At 45.5% G+C, this 23,340-nt stretch overlaps 1 protein-coding gene across 1 annotated transcript in view; it reads right to left on the reverse strand.

The window, feature by feature from the left end:
• sntb1 (syntrophin, basic 1) overlaps window positions 1-23,340 on the reverse strand; it is a 115,175-nt gene that overhangs the window by 18,023 nt on the left and 73,812 nt on the right. Inside the window, exons 3-5 of the mRNA XM_073050274.1 lie at window positions 16,413-16,635; window positions 12,156-12,363; window positions 2,473-2,615 (exon numbers count right to left, since the gene is read on the reverse strand). Of these exons, the coding sequence (XP_072906375.1) occupies window positions 2,473-2,615; window positions 12,156-12,363; window positions 16,413-16,635 (574 nt within the window). The remainder of the gene's footprint in view (window positions 1-2,472; window positions 2,616-12,155; window positions 12,364-16,412; window positions 16,636-23,340) is intronic.

Raw genomic sequence — 23,340 nt, forward strand, 5'->3', positions numbered from 1 at the left:
TCTCTGTCTCTGGATGGTGCTATGTAGAGGATGTTCAGAGTTATCCATAATTGACCGTAGCCTACTCAGCGCCCTTCGCTCAGCTACCAATGTTAAACTCTCCAGTACTTTGCCCACGACAGAGCCCGCCTTCCTTACCAGCTTATTAAGACGTGAGGCGTCCCTCTTCTTAATGCTTCCTCCCCAACACGCCACCACAAAGAAGAGGGCGCTCTCCACAACTGACCTATAGAACATCTTCAGCATCTCACTACAGACATTGAATGACGCCAACCTTCTTAGGAAGTACAGTCGACTCTGTGCCTTCCTGCACAAGGCATCTGTGTTGGCAGTCCAGTCTAGCTTCTCGTCTAACTGTACTCCCAGATACTTGTAGGTCTTAACCTGCTCCACAGGTTAAGATCAAAGTATATAAAATTATGAGATGTGTAGAGTAGATAGTTAGATCTTTTTTCCCCCCAAGGTGGAAGTGTCAAGTACCATGGTGCACTTAGACAGATGCAGAAGGAGACAAGGAATGGAGGGATATAGTTCATATACAGACAGATGTAGTTCAAGTTTGCATTATGGACCAAAGGATCTGAGCTTGTGCTGTACGGTCCAATGCATCACTAACTTCCTGATGAAACAAACTGCAATCTTTCAATTAAAACCTTAAGGATATTATATTGAATTAATACATTTTTATACCAGAGGAACACTGAACTACAGGAAGCTGCTCCTGGGAGACTTGCGAGGGGACGAAGGAGGTGGGGGGGGGGGTTCCTGGAGAAGGGTTGGAGACAGACAGAGAGATCTATTCACTAGCTTCATTTCAGCTATAAGGTTCCATCAGGAGATCCCCAGAGCCAAGATGATTGATCAAAACTAACAATGGAACGCAGAGTGTCAGTGAAGGCACTAAAACAGCCCCTTAGGTAAACAACTTCTAACATTAAAAGGTCCGAGTCAAACCAACTAAGGTTTGTGGGAAGAAGCTGGCTAGATGGTTACAAGATACATCAACTCTTCTGGGAACTTTGGATGTGGCAAATCAGACCGGGCTGGATAATATCTTCAAGGCTTACATCATCTTGGGTCAACAGCAGTGATCAGATTCACTTGGTTGCATAAAACAATAAACAGATTACTCTTCTCACTTCCGGAGGCAAGTTTCCTCTGGCACACAGCAAGAACAGGATTTCTCATCCTGTTTTTCCTGAATGCAGAATTTTCCTAGAGAGTGTGAAAATCTGTTTTAATGATTTAAGGGAAATTAGTCGGCATTTCAGTGCTGGCAAATCCATCATCAGATACTGCTATTAATTCTTTTTCATCAAGGATCCTTGCCTTTTAAAAAATATTTTGGGTAAAAATATTCCCAACATAAAAAGAGAACTCTCCTTCAAAGTTGTAATTATTCTGCCCTGTGTTCAGCCCCCCTTCTCAGTAACCCAGGCTGGGAGCAGAAAGCACCCACTTTTAGGCCTCAAGCAGATCCCAGCACAATCTCACTCATCTTCCTGCTGCTTATCAGAGGAGCTCAGGGTATGTTGATAGATTTGTTGAGGGATTTAACTTGCCCTCATGGGATGTGCCCGTACACGAGTCTCCATGCCTGTGTGACTGTGCACATGTGTGCGTGTCTCTCCCTGTTTGTTTGTGCTCGTCTATGTGTGTTTGCCCGTGTATCTGCTTGTCCCTGCAGGAACTGCTCACATAACCTCCTGCAAATCTGGAACACTGAGCAGAGTTGAGCGTTTGACCTGACACGCGAGGGTTTGACAAGTGGTACTGGGCACTGCAATTGGCAGGTCTGATGTTCTGACCTGGTCTAGGAAACAAAGGATGGGACAGAAAATAACTCTTTTGGAGAGGGAGGGGTTGGAGATGAAGCCCACAAATTAACAGCCAGGTCTTTGAAGAGTGAAGTTCTACAGGAGAAATGTAGAGTTATCTCCAACACCAACAGTCAAAGCAGGACTGTTAAATCTCAGATGGAGAGCACTCACTGGAGATATTAGGAGAGATGGACAAGTGGCAAGGAAGGGGGAACGTGGTGAAGGGGAGGATCACAGTTAAGCCCCACTCACTCACTGAATGAACTGATGTGCCAAGTAAAATTGGGGATACAGTGTCCAATCTGCCTTTCAGGCTGAATTCAGGTGTCATTTGTAGGGGTCGGAGCAAAGGGCCTCAACAGCGACGGCCATGCTGGATCTATTGGTGACAGACCAGGAATTGCAGAAGTGAGACTCAAAATTCCGATCAAGTTCCGGTCTGGCCTGCGGGGAATGCATGCATCTGCAGCGGCAGGATTGCGGGTGGGCTGGGGGAGGTAGGGGCATCTCATATGGAGGGTGGTGAAAGAAGGAGAGATGCAAAGAGTCGTTTAATCAAAGCTAAACCAAACTTGAAGTTGCCGCCTTCGTAACAGGAAAGTGAAGTTCCCACTGGTAAACCGAAGGATTTCCTCACATTCTGCCCTCTTACCTGGTGGCAAGCAGTGGGTAAGTGCAGGCTGGGCTGAGCCAGGAGTCCTTCAGCCGAGGCATACTAGGATACATAAGCATGTCCTTCTCAGTGAGTACAACCAGCACCGGCTTCCAGCTTCTCTTCTCACCCTCTACCATCGGCTGCAGAGAGACAAAGACAGGGAACCATTAGGCCAGACCACCCCCAGCCCAACTCCATTAGGCCAGACCACCCCCAGCCCAACTCCATTAGGGCAGACCACCCCCAGCCCAACATCAGCATTTGTGTCACACCTCTGTCACAGGAAAACACAATCACCACACCCTGCCAAAGCCATTTTTAGAATCAAGACCACTTGACAATAACATGAGAAGTTCATAATAGTATCGAGCAGATGGGGAGATGGTAGAAATTTTGCAAGTGTGACACGGGTTAAAGAATGTTACTTTCTCTTTGCATATTCTCAAACTAGTAGACTGACATCGGGACTCTGTGTTCTCTGAGCTCAGTGCTGACACCTTTGGGGTTGAGAAGGGGAGATGCAATAGGAAGGAAGGTTCTTACCCACTGCTTGTAAAATCTACTTTGTTAGTTAAGTAAAAGGCATCTCTGTATTTCCACGTTTCCCAATAGTCTGAGCTTCCTGTTTGTATGAAATGCTATACTCTCCCTCTTTCCCATCCCCGCCAAGTGTTCAGCACATAAGGAACAGGCCCAAGACAGTTTCCATTCCTCCTCCTTTGGACAATTCCTGAGACCTCGATAGGCAAGCAGTTATTTTGTGGCCACAAGATAAAACGGGTCTGGGAGGCACAGTCATCCAGCTCTCCCTGGGATACCCCTGTAGTCAAACCACAATTACAGAGCAGGGATACAACCAGAGCCACAAGATATCAACATGAGCACTCAGTGACCAAGGCTCCACTGAATTAAAGGACTCTTCTCACAACTGATGATTAATTTCAGGACTTTTTTTTTAAAAAAGGACAACTTTTAAAAATGCAGACTTAAAATAAATGAAGCCCTCAATTAAAGGATTCCATACCTGAAGACGTGTCTAACTTGACAGAAACGCAACAGTACAGCACAGGAACAGACCCCTAGACCCAGGGTGTAGTGCTGAACTAGCAATTAAATGACAAACCAAGCTAATCCCTTTTACCTACACAATGTCTGTATCCCTCCATCTCCTGCATGTTCCCGTGCTGTATTTGCCTTCACTACCACCCCTAGCAGAGTAGTCCAGCCACCCACCATTCTCTGTTTAAAAAAAACTTGCCTGCACATCACCTTTGTAGTTTCCCCCCCCTCACCTTAAATTGATTTCCTCTAATAGTAAACATTTTGTCCCTAGGAAGAAGATACTGGCCATCTAGAGCTCTCATAACCCTATAAACTTTTATCGGGTCTCCCCTCAGCCTCGTCAATCCAGAGCAAACAACCCAAATTTGTCGAACCTCTCCGTAAAGCACATGCCCTCTAATCCAGACGGCATCCTGGTAATCAGGAGGTCACTCTGCTGAATTCAGCACATTTAAATTAGGGCATTGCAGATTTTGTAATGCAAGACAGGGAAATGAGTGCTTGAGGAAACCTCATGTCTGGTCTACTTGTCAGTACATTGTGCACCCCCCCCCCCCCCCCACCGTCTCTCACAAGACTGCAACTCTGACTGTCACGTCCAAGCTAACTTTCTTCATCCACAACAGACTGACAAGGTGGAGTGGCTTTGGTATAAATAGAAGATGGCACAGTGCTTCTGTCAGCCTCAGACAGCAACCGCCTGGAATGAAGGAAGGGTTTCTGTGTTGGTTTCTAAACTGGTAAAAATAACATTACTAGAAGTAATTTTCAGGTGTATTGATTATTATTGTCACCGAGATACAGTAAAAAACTTTGTGCCCTTTAGGTAGATCATTCTGTACGTCAAGATAGTAAAAAGGAAACAGAATGCAGAATGCTTCAGGAAGACGGGGAGATCAAGAATTCATCTTCAGTGTATGAGAGGTCTGATAACTGTGGGATAGAAGATATCCTTGAGTCTGGTGGCACGTGCTTTTAAGCTTATGCATCTTCTGCCACACCAGTGAGAAAAGAGAAGTAAAAGTTTATGGAGGATTAAAGAGACACTACATGATCATACAATGCAGTAGGCCAGTTCCTATGCCAATTCTTTTAAAGAGTTGTGTTTAGCATATTGGTTCAAGTATTTACGGTGTTGATTGCCATCCACTAAACATGGAGGCCAGTGAAAGTCTATGGTATTCTGCAGGGGTCAGTGTTGGGACTGCTCCTTTTCATGTTGTACGTCAATGATTTGGATGATGGACTTGATGGCTTTGTGGCCAGGTTTGTGTACAATACAAAGAAAGTTGGAGGGACAGGGAGTGTTGAGGGAGCAGGGAGCTTGCAGAAGGACTTAAGACAGATTAGAGAATGGGCAAAGGGGTGGCAGATGGAATACAGAATAAGGAAGTGTATGGTTGTGGTAAACTACATATACCTGTCTGGACACGCCCCCCCTGCTGACTGCTCCTGTGGCTCCTCCCACAGACCCCGGTATAAAGGCAATTGAGGCCTGAGCCCTGCCCTCAGTCTCCAGGATGTAGCATGGTGGTCAATTGCTGCTTGTTCTTTCTTCCAGTCAATAAAAGCCGATATCTCGCCTCACATCTCAGAGAGTTATTGATGGTGCATCAATGGTCATGCACTTTGGTGAAAGGAATAGGCTATTTTCTAAATGGGGAGTAAATTGGAAGTTCTTGTGTGGCATTCAGTAAAGTTTAACTTGAAGATTGATTTGGTGGTAAGGAAACCAATTGCAATGTTAGCTTTCATTTCATTTCCCTCGGGATCAATAATGTCTGTCTGTCAAGAGAATTAGAACATGAAAGGAAGGGTACTGTATAATGCTGAGTCTTTATAAGGCATTGGTCAGACCACACAGAGCATTGGGAGCAATTTAGGGGCCCCATATCTAAGTATGTGTTTATACTGGAGAGGATCCAGAGGAGGCTTACAAGAATGATCCTGGAATGAAAGGGTTAATGTACTAAGAGCATTTAATGGCTCTGGAGTTTTGAAGAATGACAGTGGGTATCACTGAAACCTATCAAATATCGCAAGGCCTAGATAAAGTGGACGCGGAGAGGATGTTTCCTATAGTGGGGATGTCTAAGTCCAGAGGGCAAGCATCAGACTACAGGGACGTCCCTTTAGAACAGAGGTGGGGGGCTTTCTTCAGCCAGAAGATTGTGAATCTATGGCATTCACTGCCACAGACAGCTATGAAGGCAGTCAGTGGGTACATTTAAATCAGATGCTGATAGGTTCTTGATTGGTAAAGGCATCAACGCTGACAAGGAGAAGATAGGAGAATGGGGTTGAGAGGAATAAATCAGCCATGGTTTAATGACAGAGCAGACTCAAGGGGCTGACTGGATCAATTCAGCTCCTATACCCTTGGTCTTATGGTCATTGCTCCGCCTCGATAAGCAGACTTACAGCCCAATCCAACTTTGAGTTAGAATTATATAAGACAGAACCAGGCCATTTGGCCCAACTGTTCCATGCTGACCAAGATGACTGTGAACCACATCCGTTTACATTAGAAGTGAAAGGAAAAAGGCAATCAAGCCAATGTGAACTGCTAGAAAGCATGTACATCAGCAGTTTGCAGGGCACTGACCTATCAAAAAAAAAGAGGAATTAACTTGGTTTTGTTTCTAAAATTCTATTCAAAACCAGCTACAAAAAGCAGAACTGTTTTGCTTTATTTTTAAACGTAGAATTTGTTTGAATGCTTTTGTTTGACCTTACAAAAGCCCTTGGCTCCAGCAGTCAAGAGGTTTCTGTCTGCTGTCAGATATTCACTCCCCCCTGTAGTCTGCATTGCAAAAGCAGGCCATCATCTTAATCAATAGGTCCACAGTCTCACAGCACTTTCAGGAATTTGCTAGATCGGCGGTGTGCAGATATATTTAAAGAGGAGGTAGATAAATTATTGAAAAAATATCAAGGGATTGAGGGTTTATGGGGTATTGGCATGGAGAAGGTCAGGTGTCATCACGCTGATTGGCGGGGCAGGCTGAATAGTTACTGCTACTTCTATTTTCACAAGGCTGAATCATCGACCAACATTTTTCAATCTTTCTCACTGCAACGCTGCACATCACCTCCAGCAAGCTTTGATTAGGATGCACTTGCAGTATCATCCATTACAGGACAGATGTGGAGGCTTTGGAGAGGGTGCAGAAGGGATTCACCGGGATGCTGCCTGGATCGGAGAGGGTTAACTGCAAAGAACATTGGACAAACATGCATTGTTTTTTTTCTGTGCACCAAGTTTCAGAGCTTGAGGGGAACACTGATAAAGCATTATAAATTATGATAGGGTAGACAGTCAGAATCTTTACCCCACAGCAGAAATGTTGAACACTAGAGTTTATAGCTTTAAAGTGTGAGGAAGAAAAAGGGCAAGTTTTAAGATCCTCCCCCCACTTCCAGCGTGGAACAGCCTGGTGGAGGTGGTGGAAACAGACATGACAGCAGTGTTTTAAGGACATTTAGACATGTACGTGAACAGGCGGGGAATAGAGGGATGTGGACCGTGTTCTGTCAAGTGGGATTAGTTCGAAGTAACATCAAGTTGTGAGCCGAAGAGTCTGTCATTGTGCTGTTCTGTGTTCTTTGGTAATTTCACATGGGAGACCAGCTGGTCCGCAGAGCCAAACCACACTCTGACCTACAGCAGCTCCACTCCCAGACCAGGGCCATTCCAACCTGGACCATCGAGCTGCAAGTACAGAGTGCACTAGAGAATGAACGTCTGAAGGTCATTGTTGACTCATCCACCAAGAGCATGACAGAATGGGCTCTCACTTCCACAAGAAGAATGTCTCTGTCGAACTGACTCGGCTGAACGGCAGTGCCCTCTATCACTCTTCAGTACCCGAGTGTGAAGCAGAGTGAAATGATTGTTACTGTGGATCATAGGCAGCAGAAAAAACACAAAAATAAATATAACACCAATCCTATAGAACACAGTGCACAAGTAACCGGGTACGGCCATATATACAAAGATTAACCGATGTACATAGACTGATTGTATGTACATACAATGACACCAGCTACAGGAGCCTCTGCAAACGAGGTGACACTGACAGGAAACGATAAAGTGATAACGTGACTCTTGGCAAGAGAAACTCTTCTAGGCAGCAGCAGGGCATAGGAAATCACAGTAAGACAGTAACTGTGACAGAGGGGTGGGGTGGACTGAACCGAAAGCATAAAGTGGCAGTGCATGGTGGGGTGGGCGAGGGTGCGGAGAGTAGTTGGTGATGTGGGTGTGGTGCTGTTGGTCAGCCAGCCAGCTAGGGGCAAGTAATTGTTTTTGAATCTAGTGGTTCCGGCACGGACAACTTCTGTACTCTGCTGCCTCCACCGGGTAGACCACACACTCCAGTCCAACGGGGCTTTCCTGCAACAGACGATCGATTCCAAGCTGCATCTTGACAAGACATTATCAAGCTGGAGGGAGGAAAAGATTTGATGGCTGTCTCAGTCTCCTTCAGAAACAGCAACAATCCCAATAACCGATGGCATTATCTGTGGACCCCACATTGGATCACCGGTCATTCTCAGAACCCAGAAACTGGAGAACGGTTTGTCTGCAGACCAAGAAAAAAATAGGTTCTATTTAAACTCAGCAGTAAAAGCAGAATTGTGGACACCAAACACTCATAGCCTTTGTGCCCCTATTTATCACCCTCCAGCTCCCGTCTCCACCTTCACCCTCCCCCCATTTGTCCTTTGTTAAAGAAACTGCCACCCATCACCCACTTGCCTCTGTTTCTCAATTCCACCCCCTCTGCCTCCCCTACCTGGCTCTATCTGCCCATTACTCCTTCGCCCCTCCTTAATCCACCTATCACCTACTGATCCCTGTCTCACCACTGCCCCTTTCCTCTTTACACTGACCATCTCCCCACTACACTCAGTTCTCAATACTGGGGGAATTGACCAATTTCCCTTCCCTCATTTTTCCAGCAGACTTATTAAAAGTAGAACTGCTTCATCCCTTCAAACCTGGATCTTCCCAAATAATCTCTTGTTCACACTAAATGAGCAGAATGCAATGTTCTTAACTAGCTTGAAAAACATATGATCTGTGTTGACATTCTTTGCCTTTGCCCCCAGGCTAATGCTCAAAAGGTTTCCTACATGACAGCATGCTTAATTCACCTCTAATCTGTCGGAGTACGTGAACGGATGCTGGGGAAGTAGTTGGGACAGTCCAGTCTTTGTGGGATGTCACCAGTATTTCAGGGTTCTTGGTAGTATGTATGAAGATACCTTGAAAAACATTGTTGGTGTTCCATCCAGACAGATCACGTGAACAGCGACAACAGGATGCAGAATATACTGTTACATTTACAGAGAAAGGGCAGTGCAGGCAGACAATAAGGTTCCGGGGCCGTGACGAGGTGGACTGAAAGATCAGTAGTTCATCTTTATTGTACAAGAGGTGCATTCAAGAGCCTTACAACCGCTGGTTTGCAATCTTCAAGTTTGTATATCGTTTGGGGGAGAAGTGGGAATGACTGAGGTGGGAAAGGGCTCTGATAGTTTTAAGGGATGGCACGAGACAGCCAAAAGCAGCACACAAGAACTTCTGGCTGCTCTGGAAAACCACCCCCCAGCTTCATCAGTAGCTCTCCTTTCAGCAGACGAACATCTCCAATCCGCTAACACGGAACGTGTGTGCGACGAACTGCAGTTCAGCAGACAGCAATTTACCCTGAAGGATCTCACCGACCACTACCAAAAAATTTGGGCTGCGGAATAAAGATTTATTCACACCGAATTCGTGAGAGTGAAAATTAGCTAAATGAATACAAAATGCGCAAGAAACAAATGGTGTGAAGAGTTCACATTTCAGATGGCTTTCACTGTACACTCGCAGTTGTTCCACACATCTCATAACCCCCAGGATGTTCCAAAGCACCATACAGATTACCAGTCGCGTCTTGCTGTTTGCCCACTGCTATACAATTGAAAATCTGGCAGGTAATATGGACACAGCAAGCTCCCACTGTCCCAACTCTACTGTCCAGTGGTATTTATTATAGATATTGGTGTTGATAAATCAGATGACCAGGGGCGAGGAAGAATCATTTACACAATGTACAGTGTTCGAGGGCATATGCTGCTGTAAAGGGCAGTGGAGGCAGATTCAGCAGGGAAATGGATAAATACTGGAATTTCCAGACATCCTGGAGAACATCCCTGCTCTTCTTTACAACCGTTTGAGAGATATTGCATCCACACAAGAAGACAGAGCCCCAGTTTTATATCCCACATGAGAGACAACACCAGCAGCAGCACCCTGCGGCTCCCCTTCCACAGGTCAGGCACATTCCGCGTTAACCACGCCATGGCTGGACTTGAACCCACAACCCTCCGGTTCAGAGTTGACGATGCTGCCTGCTGAACTTCAGCTGGCCTGTGCCACGGCACCTCATTGTTACTGTGGACCAATCAGCAGGAGCCGGACGCACGGGATTTTAATGCACCAGTCACTGCTGCTGTCTCACTGCTCCAGGTTCAACCCTGACCACGTGAAGTTTGCAAGTTCTCCCAGTGACTGGGTGGTTTTTGCCAGGTACTGATTTCCACCCAAACCTGGTTTGTTAATTGACCACTGTAAGCTACCCCAAGCCTGATGCCCTTGCAAGTGGGGCTTGGGGAAGAGGGTGGTGAGTATAGACAGAACAGTGGCTGACTGGCAGGAGGCAAAGAATAGGAACAAAGGAGACCTTTACGGTTTGGCTGCCGGTGACTAGTGGTATTCAGCAGGGTTCAGTGCTGGGCCCACTTCTCTTCATGTTGTATGTTAACGATCTGGACGATGGAACTGATGGTCTTGTGGTCAAGATTGTGGAATTTACAGCAATAAGTGGCGGGGCAGATAATGTTGAGAAAGCAGGGAGTTTGCAGAAGGATTGGATGGATTTGGAGACTGGGCAGAGGGAATACTGTGTAGTGTTGCATACAGCCACACACTTTGGTGGAAGGAATAAAGGCATCGACTACTTTCTACAAAGGGAGCAAATTCAGAAGTCAGAAGTGCAAAGGGAGTCCTCGTGCAGGATTCCTTAAAGGTTAAATCAAGACGTACAAACAAGCTGGATGAACTCAGCAGGTCGGCCAGCATCCGTTGCCTGACCTGCTGAGATCATCCAGCTTGTTTGTACGTCTTGATTTGACCACAGCATCTGCAGTGTACTTTGTGTTCCTTAAAGGTTAACCTGCAGGTTGATTCAGTAGTAAGGAAGGCAAATATAATGTTAGCATTTATTTCGAGAGGACTAGAATATAAAAGCAGGGATGTAATGCTGAGGCTTTACAAGGCATTGGTCAGACCGCATTTGACATACAGTGAGAAATTCTGAGCCTCTCCTCTTAGAAAGAAGGTGCTGGCATCGGAGGGGGTCTCGAGGTGTTTCACGAAAACGATCCCGGCAATGAACGGGGTAACGTTTGAAGAATGTGTTATGGCTCCGGGCCTGTACTTGCTAGAGTTCAGAAGAACTGAAACCTATCGAATATTCAAAGGCCTAGATAGAGTGGATGTGGAGAGCAGTCTAGGACCAGAGGGCACAATCTCAGAATACAAGGATGTTTCTTTAGAACAATGAGGAGGAGGAACTTCTTTAGCCGGAGGGTGGTGAATCTGTGGAATTCATTGCCACAGATGGCCATGGAGGCCATGTCATTAGGTATATCTAAAGCAGGGCTTGGTATGTTGATGATTAGTCAGCTTGGCAAAGGTTACGGGGAGAAGGCAGAAGAATGGGGGTGGGGTATCAATAAATCAGCCATGATGGCTGATTCTATTGTATTTGATTGTATCTGTGAATGCCTGCAAGAAAATGAATCTCAGGTAGACACATATTGCATGTACTTTGATAATAAATTTACTTTGAACTTTATAAGCCACTTGCTCCATTGTTGTTTGAAGACCACTGTCCACTGACTCAATGGGCCAAATTGCCTAATTCTGCTTCTACGATTTTCGGTCTTACGTGAAGTGAGCTGCCCGAGGAAGTGGTTGAGACAGGCACATCAATATTTAAGCAGCACTGGATAGGTACATGGAATGCTGGAGCTGAGGGGGATGTGGGCCCAATGCAGGAAATTGGGAGCAGCTGGGTGTGCACTGTGGTCAGCATGGAGTGGTTGGGCCGAATGGACTGTGTCTATGCATTATTGCTCTGTGACTCCAAGTGTTAATAAGCATAAGACACACCATCTTGCAGGGTAATAAGTAAACTGATGGAAATGCTCCATGATCCATCACAGGGTTGATGGGCTGAATAGCCTCCAACGCAGCAATGAAAATATAAAAAAAATGTAACCAGACACCACCTTCAAACCTTCCTGTTATCTGAGAAATATACTGGACAAAACCTGCTTGGTGATGAATGAGGGGAAACTTTATAAAGCACTTTTACAGCTCGTAACATAATCCGGCAATCTCTGTGCACAGTGATTATTATACAGGAAGCAGCTGATGGGGCAGAGACTGTAACCTCCAACATTTTCACACTGTCCTGCCATTGTCTGAACAGGATCTTCATTTCCCCAAGCCCCGCAGCAAAACATCCCAATGATCAAACAACAATCGCTCGTGGCCTTACTTTTTCCGCAAGCCAGCCCATGTGCCGAATCTCTCGGCAGCCAGCTATCCCCGTTCTGCCAAGTTGATCTTTGACCTCTGCTATGGCCTTGGATGTCAGGCTGTTGACGTTGGTCTGAATGGTATTGAACCAGGCTTGAGCTGTCGGGGCATCTTTGCACCTCAGCACCACGGTGTGCTTGCAGTCGGGTGAATGCAATTCAAACTGCCTAAAGAAAGCAATTAAAACGGTGTCAGTTATGGACGTCTGATTGTGAATGATTATGTTCAACCTCCCACTGCAGAAGGAAGGAAGGAACTCTAGATACAGCATTTAGAGTTTGTGTGATAAGGTTCTCCACACTCCCACCATCTTTCTCTAGACTTGTGATCCTTTACGTCAAACAAACTGCTTCCTAGTTGGTGGGTGACTTTAAGGGGAATGGCAGGCAAGATGTTCAGCTGACCTTCTCGGAGGTACAGATGTCGTTGGGAAGCTTTTACCTTTATGTGGTACAGGCATGGCTAGTATTTACAGTTCATCCCTCACAGCCCTTTAGAGTGTGGTGGTGATATGCTATGGAGTTATACAGCACAAACAGGCCCTTCAGGCCACAGACCATCAACCACCCATTGGTACCAATCCTACGTTAATCCCATTACTTATTTCCTCCACATTCCCATCAACTTCTCCCCATATCCCACCGTTCAACAACATATGGCAAGTTACAGCAGCCGATTAACCCACCAGAGCTGGGAAGTGGTTGGAAATTGGAACAACTTGATGAAACGCACACGGTCACAGGGAGATGATGCAAACCCATAGAGCTAGTGCTACAAACCCAGGTCTCCGGAGCCGTGGCTTCACCAACTGTGCCACTATTTCCAAGCTGCCTTCTTGAACCTCTGTAGTTCGAGTGAAGATGCTCCCATAGTGCCATGACTTGACCTGGTGATATATACTGTATGCTAGGCAAACCTGCAGGTGGGCTGTGTTCTTCTGCAGGATGTGGCAGAGCTGTGGCAGCATTGCCAGCGAGACAGCCCGAGATGCCACACGACGAAGTGGGTATCTCGCCCTTGGGCTCTGCAGTTTACAGGCAGCAGGGCTACCTCCACTCACAGATCAATCGCCGTGCCCCCAGTGAGCTATGAAACCAAGGCTCCCGTGGCATTGTTCTGAGCAGCGTGTGTCCTCCCCTCTGTCCTGACTTGTAGTTATCCCAATTAGTAAAGCCATGTGGACAATGTGGGCAAATTGGAGCCACAATTTCTACCTCACAAATACACTGTATTGAAGTCAGAGTCCTGTTTGCTGCCAACTGCATGAAGCCCGAGCCCCTGGAATGAAATGCAAGCCCTCCATCAGTGGGGAATCAGCCTAGATGTCATGGACAAGCCACCAGACTGGGATGTGAACCAGCAACTCTTCGTTAAGTCTGCAGTGTTTCCCAGCCTGGGGTCCGTTAATGGTAAGGCTCCATGGCATTAAAAAAAAAGCTGTGTATCCCCAGTTTAAAGGCAAAGAGTGCTGGCTGACTCTCCTTCACTCTGGTTAACTACAACTTCATGTTAATAATGTTCTTACACCAGCAGTCATTCCACTCTCCAGTTTGGGCCGAAACATGGGCAGGAGATCAGCAGTTCTGGTACAGAAATGCACATACAGAGAACACTTGAGAGGAGATGGCTGATCAGCCGAATGATCCAGCACCTTCTGGTTTTTTTGTTTTTTTTTTAATTTTTTTATTAGTTTTTCAAAACATTTTACAAAATTAAAAACCCCAAATCCCAATGAGGAGCATTAATACAGAGCAAGGTTAAGCATACAATAACAATATGCTACAAAGGAAGAGAATTTAACAAAAAAGCACCTAAATTAAAGACAAGTGAGCTTAGTGTCCTCCCCAAACCCCACAACACAAGAAAAAAAACAACAATTCCAGACCAACCACCACACAATATAGACAGTATAAGTCCGGACAGTCAAACTCCCAGACTGTGAATACACTTAGCAACAGAGGATAATAATGCCTACTACCAGGAAAAAAAAGGGAGCTGAAAGCAAGGGACCGAAAAGAAAAAAAAACCCTAGTCAAGAGGAAGGTTATGAAAGTACTCGATAAAAGGCCCCCAGACCTTATGGAACTTTAAATCCGAATTGAGAACTGAATAATGAATTTTTTCGAGGTCCAAGCAGGCCATAATGTCGTTAAGCCATTGCGCATGAGTGGGCGGGGCAACATCTCTCCATCTAAGGAGGATCAAGCGTCTCGCCAGGAGAGAGGCAAAGGATAGTATTCGGCATTTGGTCGGACCCAGACATAAATCTGTCTCGCCCCAAAAACCGAACAGAGCAATTAAGGGGTTAGGTTCTAGGTGCTGATTCAGAATACCCGATAGTGTAGTGAAGACATCTTTCCAGAATTTCTCCAAGCTAGGACAGAGCCAATACATATGGATGAGAGAGGCCACGCCCCTCTTGCATTTATCACAGAGCGGACTAATGCCAGGGTAGAATCGAGATAGTTTAGATTTAGACATATGGGCTCTATGAACAATCTTAAACTGTAAGAGACAATGGCGAGCACAACCTTCTGGTTTTTGTGCAAATGTGGAAAGCCTTTTTGGTTCTGGAAGGTTGTACTTGTGCACAAGCGGTACCTCTGTGGTATTGGTGGTATTTCTAGAGAGGCACGTTCTAAAACATACAAATGTTGGTGCGTCTTCGTGAAATATCAAATAGTTGTACTGGAAACCACAGCTTCCTGACAATTTTACATGAGCAGGAGGGGGTGTACTGTAGATGAGTGATACCGTCAGAGTGAGTGATGCAGACACAAGAGACCGCAGATGTTGGAAACTGGAGCAACGCAAAGGATCTTTGAGGAACTTGGTGGGGCAGGCAGCATCTATGGGGGGAAACGGATTGGTGATGTGTTGTGACAAGAGCCTTAGATTGAGGGAAGACAGCCAGTATAAAGGGCTGGAGGAAAATGGCGGAGCAAGAGCTGGCAGGTGATAGGTGGATCCAGGTGAGGAGGGACAGAGGGAGGAGTGGGAAGGGCGACAGAAGCTGGGAGGTGACAAAGGGCTAAAGATGCTACAGCAATGAAATCAGGGCGAGGCACAATAATGGGAACAGGCAAACAGAAGGGTGCAGGTGGGGCTCAGTAGCAGGAAATGTAGACAGGGAAGAAGTGATAGTGCAAGTGGTTATAAAAAGCAGCAGCAAGAGGAAATGAGAAAAGACAGCGGGTAGAGAGAGCAAGGGGAGAGGAGGAAGGAAAGTGGGAAGAGAGGAGCAGGAGCAAGAGGGAGAAAAGGGATACAGATAGTGAGGGGAGAGAAAGCAAGCAGGAGAAAGGATGAAGACAGCAAGGAAGGGGAGAGGAGAGAGAGGATGGAGGGAGAGTGCAAGTGGAAGGGGGAGAATGAGATGTGACAGAACTCACAAGAGGGATGCAGAAGGTATAATAATGAAGAGATGGAAGTGGTTTCAGAATCAGGATCAGGTTTCTTTCATCACTGTCATGAAATTGTTGTTTTACAAGTTACAATAATAAACAAACAGCGCGAAAAGAAGACAAAATAGTGAGGGAATGCTGATAGACCATGGAAATCTGATAATGGAGGGAAATTGTTCCTAAAACATGAAGTGTGCCTATTCAGGCTCCTGAACCTCTGCCCTGGTGGTGGTAAAGAAACGATGGCATGTTTGGATGGTGTGGACCCTCAGTCATGGATGCCATTTCTTGAGGCATTGCCTTCTGAAGATGTCCTCAGTGGTGGAGATATTAGTGCCCAGGAAGGAACTGGCTGAGTGTGCAACCCTTTGCAGCTTTTTCCAACTCTGTGCAGTGGCCCCTCCATACCAGTGATGCAACCGGTTAGAATACTCCCCACCATACAGCTGTAGAAATTTGATAGAGTTTTTGGTGACATACAAAATTTCCTCAAACTCCTATTGAAATATAGCTGCTGGCACGCCTTCTGAAATGTTGAGAGAGAAGGCGGAGACGTGGTGTAACGTCCCCACTGTAATGGAGGGTTTATGAATTTTCAGTTCTACTTCACTGTTCCTTATGTTGTCATAACTCGTGGTGACCCAGAGCTCTTTCAATGGAATTAACGAAAGCACAGTCTCAACGCTTTGCTGTTAACAGAAGTACATTTGCTCATTGATCATTTGACAATACTTATGCCTCACCTCAGCCAGTTTAGAATTAGACTACTCGTAAATATAAAGACAATTGGACTGTGGGAAGAGGGGAATTACCTGTTCTCTGGGTCTGGGACAGTGAGGCTTCGGGTAACGTAACACATCTTCAGCGGGATACTCTTGTCCTTGGATTCCATGTGCAAAGAGAAGGTAGGTGTGGAGGGAGACTCTGAGGCAGCTGAGCCAAGTCTGGGCGACTCTGGAGGGAGGGTTTCCCATCCAATTTCAGAGACTGGCGAGGTCTTCCGAATGTACGGTGTGGCTTCCCTCATGTACTTCACTGCAAAGACAAAAAGACAACAATGGGTGTGAGAACAGATTGTCAGATTTGTAGCAGGTCAGTATTGGGGAGGAGTTAGGTTGGTGAATCCCTAGGGCTGGATGAGATTTAACCCAGGATGTTTTGGAAAGCAAGGGAGGATATACAATAGCTGGTGCCTAACCGAGATCTTTGCACCAGTGTTGGCCACAGTTGAGGTACCAGAAGACTAGAGGATAGCTAATCCTGTACCCTTATTTAAAGACAGCAGAAATAAGCCCAGTGGTCTGATCAGGGATCATCAGTATGGTTTTGAATAGGGAAATCCGTGAGTGAGTTTTCTGAGGTGGTAACTAAGACAGATGAAGCAAAGTTTGTATATGCTGTCTATGTGGACTTTAGCAAGGTATTTGACAAGGTCTTGCATAGTAGTTGGTCCAGAAAGTTAAGACACATGTGATCCAGAACAAGCTGGCTAATTAAATCCAAAATTGGCTTGGTGATAAGGAGCAGGGAAGAGTGATGGAAAGGTTCCTTTGTGATTGGAGGTCTATGACTAATGATATACCACAGCAATGGATGCTGGGGCCACTTGTTGTTTGTGATAATATATTAACAACTTGGCTGTTAATGTAAGAGGTAAGATTAGTAAATTTTATTGATGACACAAAGTTGGTGTTATTGACCATGAGGAAGGTTGTCTAAAGCTAATAATTCTGCAGATGCTGGAAATACAGAGCAAGACTGATGAAAATGTCTCCACCCAAAACATTGGCTATTTATTCCCTCCACAGAGCCCTGACCTGCACGGTTCCTCCAACATTTTGTGTCTTGCCAAGACCTACAGCAGGAAAGAGATCTGAAAGTTGGGCAGGACTTTGGCAGGTGGAATTTAATCCTGACTAGTGCAAGGTGATGCATTTTGGGGGTAGGGGGTGTACAGTAAACGGTAGAGTTAAGGAATGCTGATGAACATAGGCACCTGGAGTTCACTGAAGGTGGCAGTACAGGTGGAGGGTACTGAAAAGAGCACATGACATGCTTACCTTTGTACAAGTGGCAGAGAATATAAAAGTTGGGACATTATGTTGTGACTTTACAAAACACTGTAACAAGGATATGGTTGTGCCGGAAAGAGAGCAGATGAGATTTGCCTGGATTGGAGGACTTCAGTTATGAGGGGAGAATGGATAGCTTGAGCTTGTTTTCCCTGGAGGTTAAGGGGTGACCTGGTAGACATGTATCACATTTTCAGCAGCACAGATTGGGTTGACAGCCAGAATCATTTTCCACAGTACAGTTATTAAAAACAAGAGGGCATAAGTTTAAGGTGAGGAGTATTAGAAGGGGATTTCAAGGTAGGTGTAATTTTTGTTTTATTATGAAGAGTGAATGATATCTGCAGTGTGCTGCCAGAGGTGGTGGTGGAATCACAACATTTAAGTGGCATTTGGATAAAGACTTAATTCATTTATTGAGATACAGCACCGTAGGCCCTTCCAGCCATGACACCCAGCAATCCCCTGACTTAATCCCAGCCCAATCATGGGACAATTTACAATGACCAATGCTAATGATCTTTGGATTGTAGGTGGAAACCAGTGTACCTGGTGGAAACCCACAACCACAGGGCAAGCATACAATTTCTCACAGGCAGTGGCGGGAAATGAACCTGGGACGCCTGTACCGTAAAGCTAACCACTACGCTACTGTGCTGCCCTATGGCACTTAAAGTGGCGTGGCATGGAGTGTAGAGTCGAAGCGTGGAGAAGTGCGATTGGTGAAGGTTGACGTGGTCACGGTAGACTGAAGCGCCATTTCTGTATTGTGGGACTTAAAGGAGGTGCATGGGGATAGAGAGGGGAGACCTGAAGAGTTTAGGCACAACATCCAAGTGTGGAACTATTAAAGTTGGGTCCATTCAAGAGATCGGCATTGGAGGACTGCAGACATCTGGTAGAGTTAGGTCAGAAAACAGAAGCAAGAGGGGTGGTAGCCCACTCACTCCCCAAAGCCTATTTGTACATACATGACTGATCTGCCCAGCTCTCACACCTCTTGTGCACCAGTTACCCATAGGTCCAAATTTCCATTTACTGTACCTGGTCACTGGAGGGGTGAAGCTCGGACACCAGAAGGCAGATGAGAAGTGGAATGTGCTGATGGGCCAGGCAGTGGGATCACGCCATCAGTTCTCTGTCATATACTGACTGGCATAACCCACTGCACTCCTTCACGGCAGGAAACGGTAAAACAACTCTCACTTATAGAGCACCCTTACCACAGCCAAACATCCCACGGCGCCTCACAATACCTGCACCTCCATCCAATAGACTAACCTCCTTCCATGGGAGACAAAGGAAATGTGTGGGGTGAGGATTTCTGTAGAGTAATGGATGCCTGGAACAGGAGGTGGTGGAAGCAGACAAGAGAGTGACGATTAAGTGGCATTTTGACAGGCACATGAACAGCGAGGGAATGGAGGGGTGTGGATCATGTGCAGGCAAATGGGATTAGTTTAAACTGACACCACATTTACTACAGACAATAAGGGGTGAGAGAGCTGTTCCTGTTCCTATTTTAAGTTTAATCCAGGGCTCTGTAGTGTAGGGTTTGAGGATCATCCTGGAGCCGGGGGGGGGGGGGGGGGGGGGTAGAAGAGGCTTTGGGAGAAAATTCCAGAGCTCATCCAGTGGCTGAGATGAGAGTTACCGATGAGAGAGTGACATTGGATGACGGGGGAGGGTTGTACAGATGGAGGAGATTATGCTCCATTTGCTGTACATTCCCCTCAATGTGATTTAAAAAGGCAAAAAAAAGATAAGGGTGTTTATTCAACTTCTAATGGCCGGAAACCAGCATGGAATATGTTCATTTCACTGAGGCACTGAAAGTCAGTCCTTTCATCGCCAACTGATGTCTGCTCTGCCAGTGAACTGTATCAGTTCGAGACTGTGTGTGAGGTCTGCCTTTGAAAGCTTGGTCTGGGGCTGCTGGGCACAGGAAGACTCCCAGAGCCAGGCCTGCTGGAGCCGGCGACCGATCAAAGCTGGCAGATCACATATCGTGGCACCGATTTAGCCGTCCCATCTTCATTCCCACTCCATTGTCGATTCTGGCAGAGATCCATTTCGATGGCTACACACACACACACACACTCAGCTACACCACATACACATGACCTGTGATTCAACGCTGAGTAGAAGAGGTTCCTGTTAATATAATAACAAATCTTGCTCTGGAGAACTTGTTACCTTCCCTTCCCCAAATTATCTGGGCACAAAATGCCCGTTAAAGTTCTCGATTCTTCAGGATGACCTTTGCGCTTTGGCGTTCTGTTAAAACTGAAACTCAGAGAGCTTACATTGTGACCTTGGTCATGGAAATGATTCAGATAGCTTTAAAGTTCTCCTTTCCTTATTTCTGGCTCACAGCCAAACTACTAAAAGATTACAATTCACCATACACATGATAACACGCAGGTTGTCTGAATGTGTTACGTATCGCATTGCAAAGCAGTAACTGTCCAAGCTCTGCCCCACAACACACTCTCCTGGTCTGTGTAACTTTTCTTTCATCCTTTCTGCCTCCCCCACCCCAGAAATGTCCTGGAAAAGAAAACAAAGTTTCTTCAATTCTATCAAAACTTTCATGCACGCACTGCAGTTTCCCAAGACTGACACAGACCCTGAGAAAATGCACCGTGCAGTCATTTATCACTTCTCTCTCTCCCTCTCTCTCTCCTTCCACCTGTCACCTGAAGAGTACAGCACAGAGTGTACTTCTGTAGTTTCGGGAGTGTCCACAGGAGAGATACGAGTGACTTAAATCAGGGGCAAATCTCGAAGTACACTCGTGAGCCAGCCCCGGTCAGGATTGAGCACAACATGTTGCAGTATTTCTATGTAAATCACTGGACCCCCTGCAGTTTGCTTACCGAGCAGAAATTGCATTTGAGGATGCCATTATCTTCCTGCATCAATGGGCTTTGACGAGATAGGCAGCACTGTAAGTATATTGTTCTTTGATTTCTCCAGAGCTTTTAACACCATACGACCTGCTTTACTAGGGAAGAAGCTACGGAGATGCAGGTGGATGCTTCACTAGTGTCCTGGATCACAGACTACCTGTCCAGATGGCACAGTATGTCAGATTGCAGAGCTGTGTATCAGACACTGTGGTTAGCACCTCAGGGGACTGTCCCATCCCCCTTCCTGTTCACTACCTACACCTCGGACCTCAGATACAACTCGGAGTCCTGCCACCTGCAGAAGTTTCCAGATGATTCAGCAGTTGTGGGCTGTATCAGCTGGGGTCGAGGTCAAGTACAGAAGAGTGGTGGACAACTTTGTTGAGTGATGTGGGCTGAATCACCTGCAGCTCAACATCACTAAGACAAAGGAGTTGGTGATGGACTTCAGGAAGGTGAAAACACCCCATATTCCCATCTCCATCAAGGGAACAGATTTACAAGCTTCAGAGGCTGAGATGGGAGAGACTGCGCACACAACTGTTGGCTGGGTGCTTCACCAGTTGCAGCCTTATGGGAGAGTGACACAGAGAAAGCCATTGTTGAAAAAACTCAACTGAAATTTCAGCAGAGTTTGCCAGAAGACGTGTGGGAGACTCTGAAGTCAGCTGGAAGGAGGTTCTATGGTCTGATGAAACCAAAATTGAGTTTTTTAGCCATCAGACTAAACGCTATGTTTTGTGTAAGCCAAACACTGCACATCAAAAACTCACCATCCCTACCTAGAAGCACGGTGGTGGCTGCATCATGCTGTGGGGGTGCTTCACTGCAGCAGGACCTGGAAGGCTTGTGAAGGTAGAGGGTAAAATGAATGCAGCAAAATACAGGGAAATCCTGGAGGAAAACCTGATGCAGTCTGCAAGAGAACTGCGACTTGGGGGAAAATTTGTTTTCCAGCAAGACAAGCATAAAGCTACGCAGGAATGGCTTATAAACAAAGTTAATGTCCTGGAGTGGCCAAGTCAGAATCTGGACCTCAATCAAATTGAGAATTTGTGGCTGGACTTGAGAAGGCAGTTTACTCACGATCCCCATGCAATCTGACAGAGCTTAATCAGTTTTGTAAAGAAGAATGGGGAAAAATTGTAGAGTCCAAATGTGCAAAGCTGGTAGAGACCTATCCACACAGACTCAAGGCTGTAATTGCTGCCACAGGTGCATCTACTAAATACTGACTTGAAGGGGTTGAGTAATTATGCAGTCAATTATTTTATGTTTAATAATTATAATAAATGTAGTCCAATTTGTAGAAATTTGTTCTCACTTGACACGAAAGAGTCTTTTATGTTGAACAGCGTTAAAAAAGCCAAATTAAATCCACTGTGATTCAATGTTGTAAAACAATGAAACATGAAAACTTCCAGGGGAGGGGTTGAATAATTTTTATAGGCACTGTGTATAATGTATGTGCTCAAGAAAGAACTAGGACAATACTGTATATGCAGTATAGCACATAACTATATAAACATCCAAGAGCAGAGTAAATTTTAAATTGTTCCATTCAGGTCGAAAGATTTAATCACTGTGGAGGCTTGCCTACTCTTGTGGGATCATGTCTTTCCTGATGAGGGGGAGTCACTCTGCTTAGCAGGTGAGACTTGCGGCTATGAAACAAATAATATCAAGTTCTGGGGCCTCCTCCATTGAGGTTCTTGGAGTTGACTTCTGGACTGCAGTAAAGGGATCTTACAGCTCTGGTCACCGTTCTTCTGGATGTGCTCAGATCATAATGTGAGTACAGTGTCTGACGTCACGCTGCTTTAGCAATTGCCATTTCTTCCTGAGCTGTAGTAACAAGTTCAAGGGGTAGAGCACAGTAGCTAAGATTTGGGAGGAACCTGATGCAGTGATTGACAGGTCTAATAAGTACTGTAACTCTATACACTATCTAGTTATCTGTTGTGTCAGTGAGCAAACCAAGTAGTATTTTAACTGCCAATGAAAAGCAAATGCTAATTTTATTGAATGCATTGAATTTAAAGGCACACAGTTTGCATAGAAGTTTTATTGCTCCAGCCAAACCAGCCAAAATGAGCTTTGCTGATATCGTGAAAGTATTGAAGGAACATTTGGGACCAAAATCATTACTGATTGCAGAACGCTTTAGGTTTCATAAGTGGAATCAAAAGGAAGGGCAGTCCATTTCAGCGTATGTGGGTGAATTGAAGCAATTGTCTAAGCATCATCAGTTCAACGATGGGCTTAATAGTACACTGAGAAATCACTTTCAAAAAATGGAACCTTTCAAAAAATGCATTCAAAAATAGCTAACTGAAGCACAACTAACATTTAAAAGAGCAGTTGAAATAGCAGTATCCATGGAAACAGTAGACAGAGACATAATTGAGTTGTAGTCTGGAACGAAAGTGAGCATGAACCATCTAGACAGAGGCCTGCCTGGCCAAGCAAATTATGTTACTGTTATAGCAGGAGCTCACATACAACAGACCAATACAGAGAGCAAGTCGGGCAGACAAAAATAAATGGACTACACAGGGAAGTGGAAAAAGATAAAGCCTCCAGTTGCAGTTTTAAAAAGAACACTAATCAGCATGCTGTTAATGTAAAACTGAAAATGATGGGAGTGACTGACACAGGACTGAATAGCCTTGAGATTCACAATGTGAAAACTAACAATAGACAAGCAATACGGCTTACACCAGAAGAGAATGGCAAATTAATTAAAAGATTGGCTG

Source organism: Hemitrygon akajei, chromosome 1 (assembly GCF_048418815.1).
Source record: "Hemitrygon akajei chromosome 1, sHemAka1.3, whole genome shotgun sequence".
NCBI lineage: Eukaryota > Metazoa > Chordata > Chondrichthyes > Myliobatiformes > Dasyatidae > Hemitrygon > Hemitrygon akajei.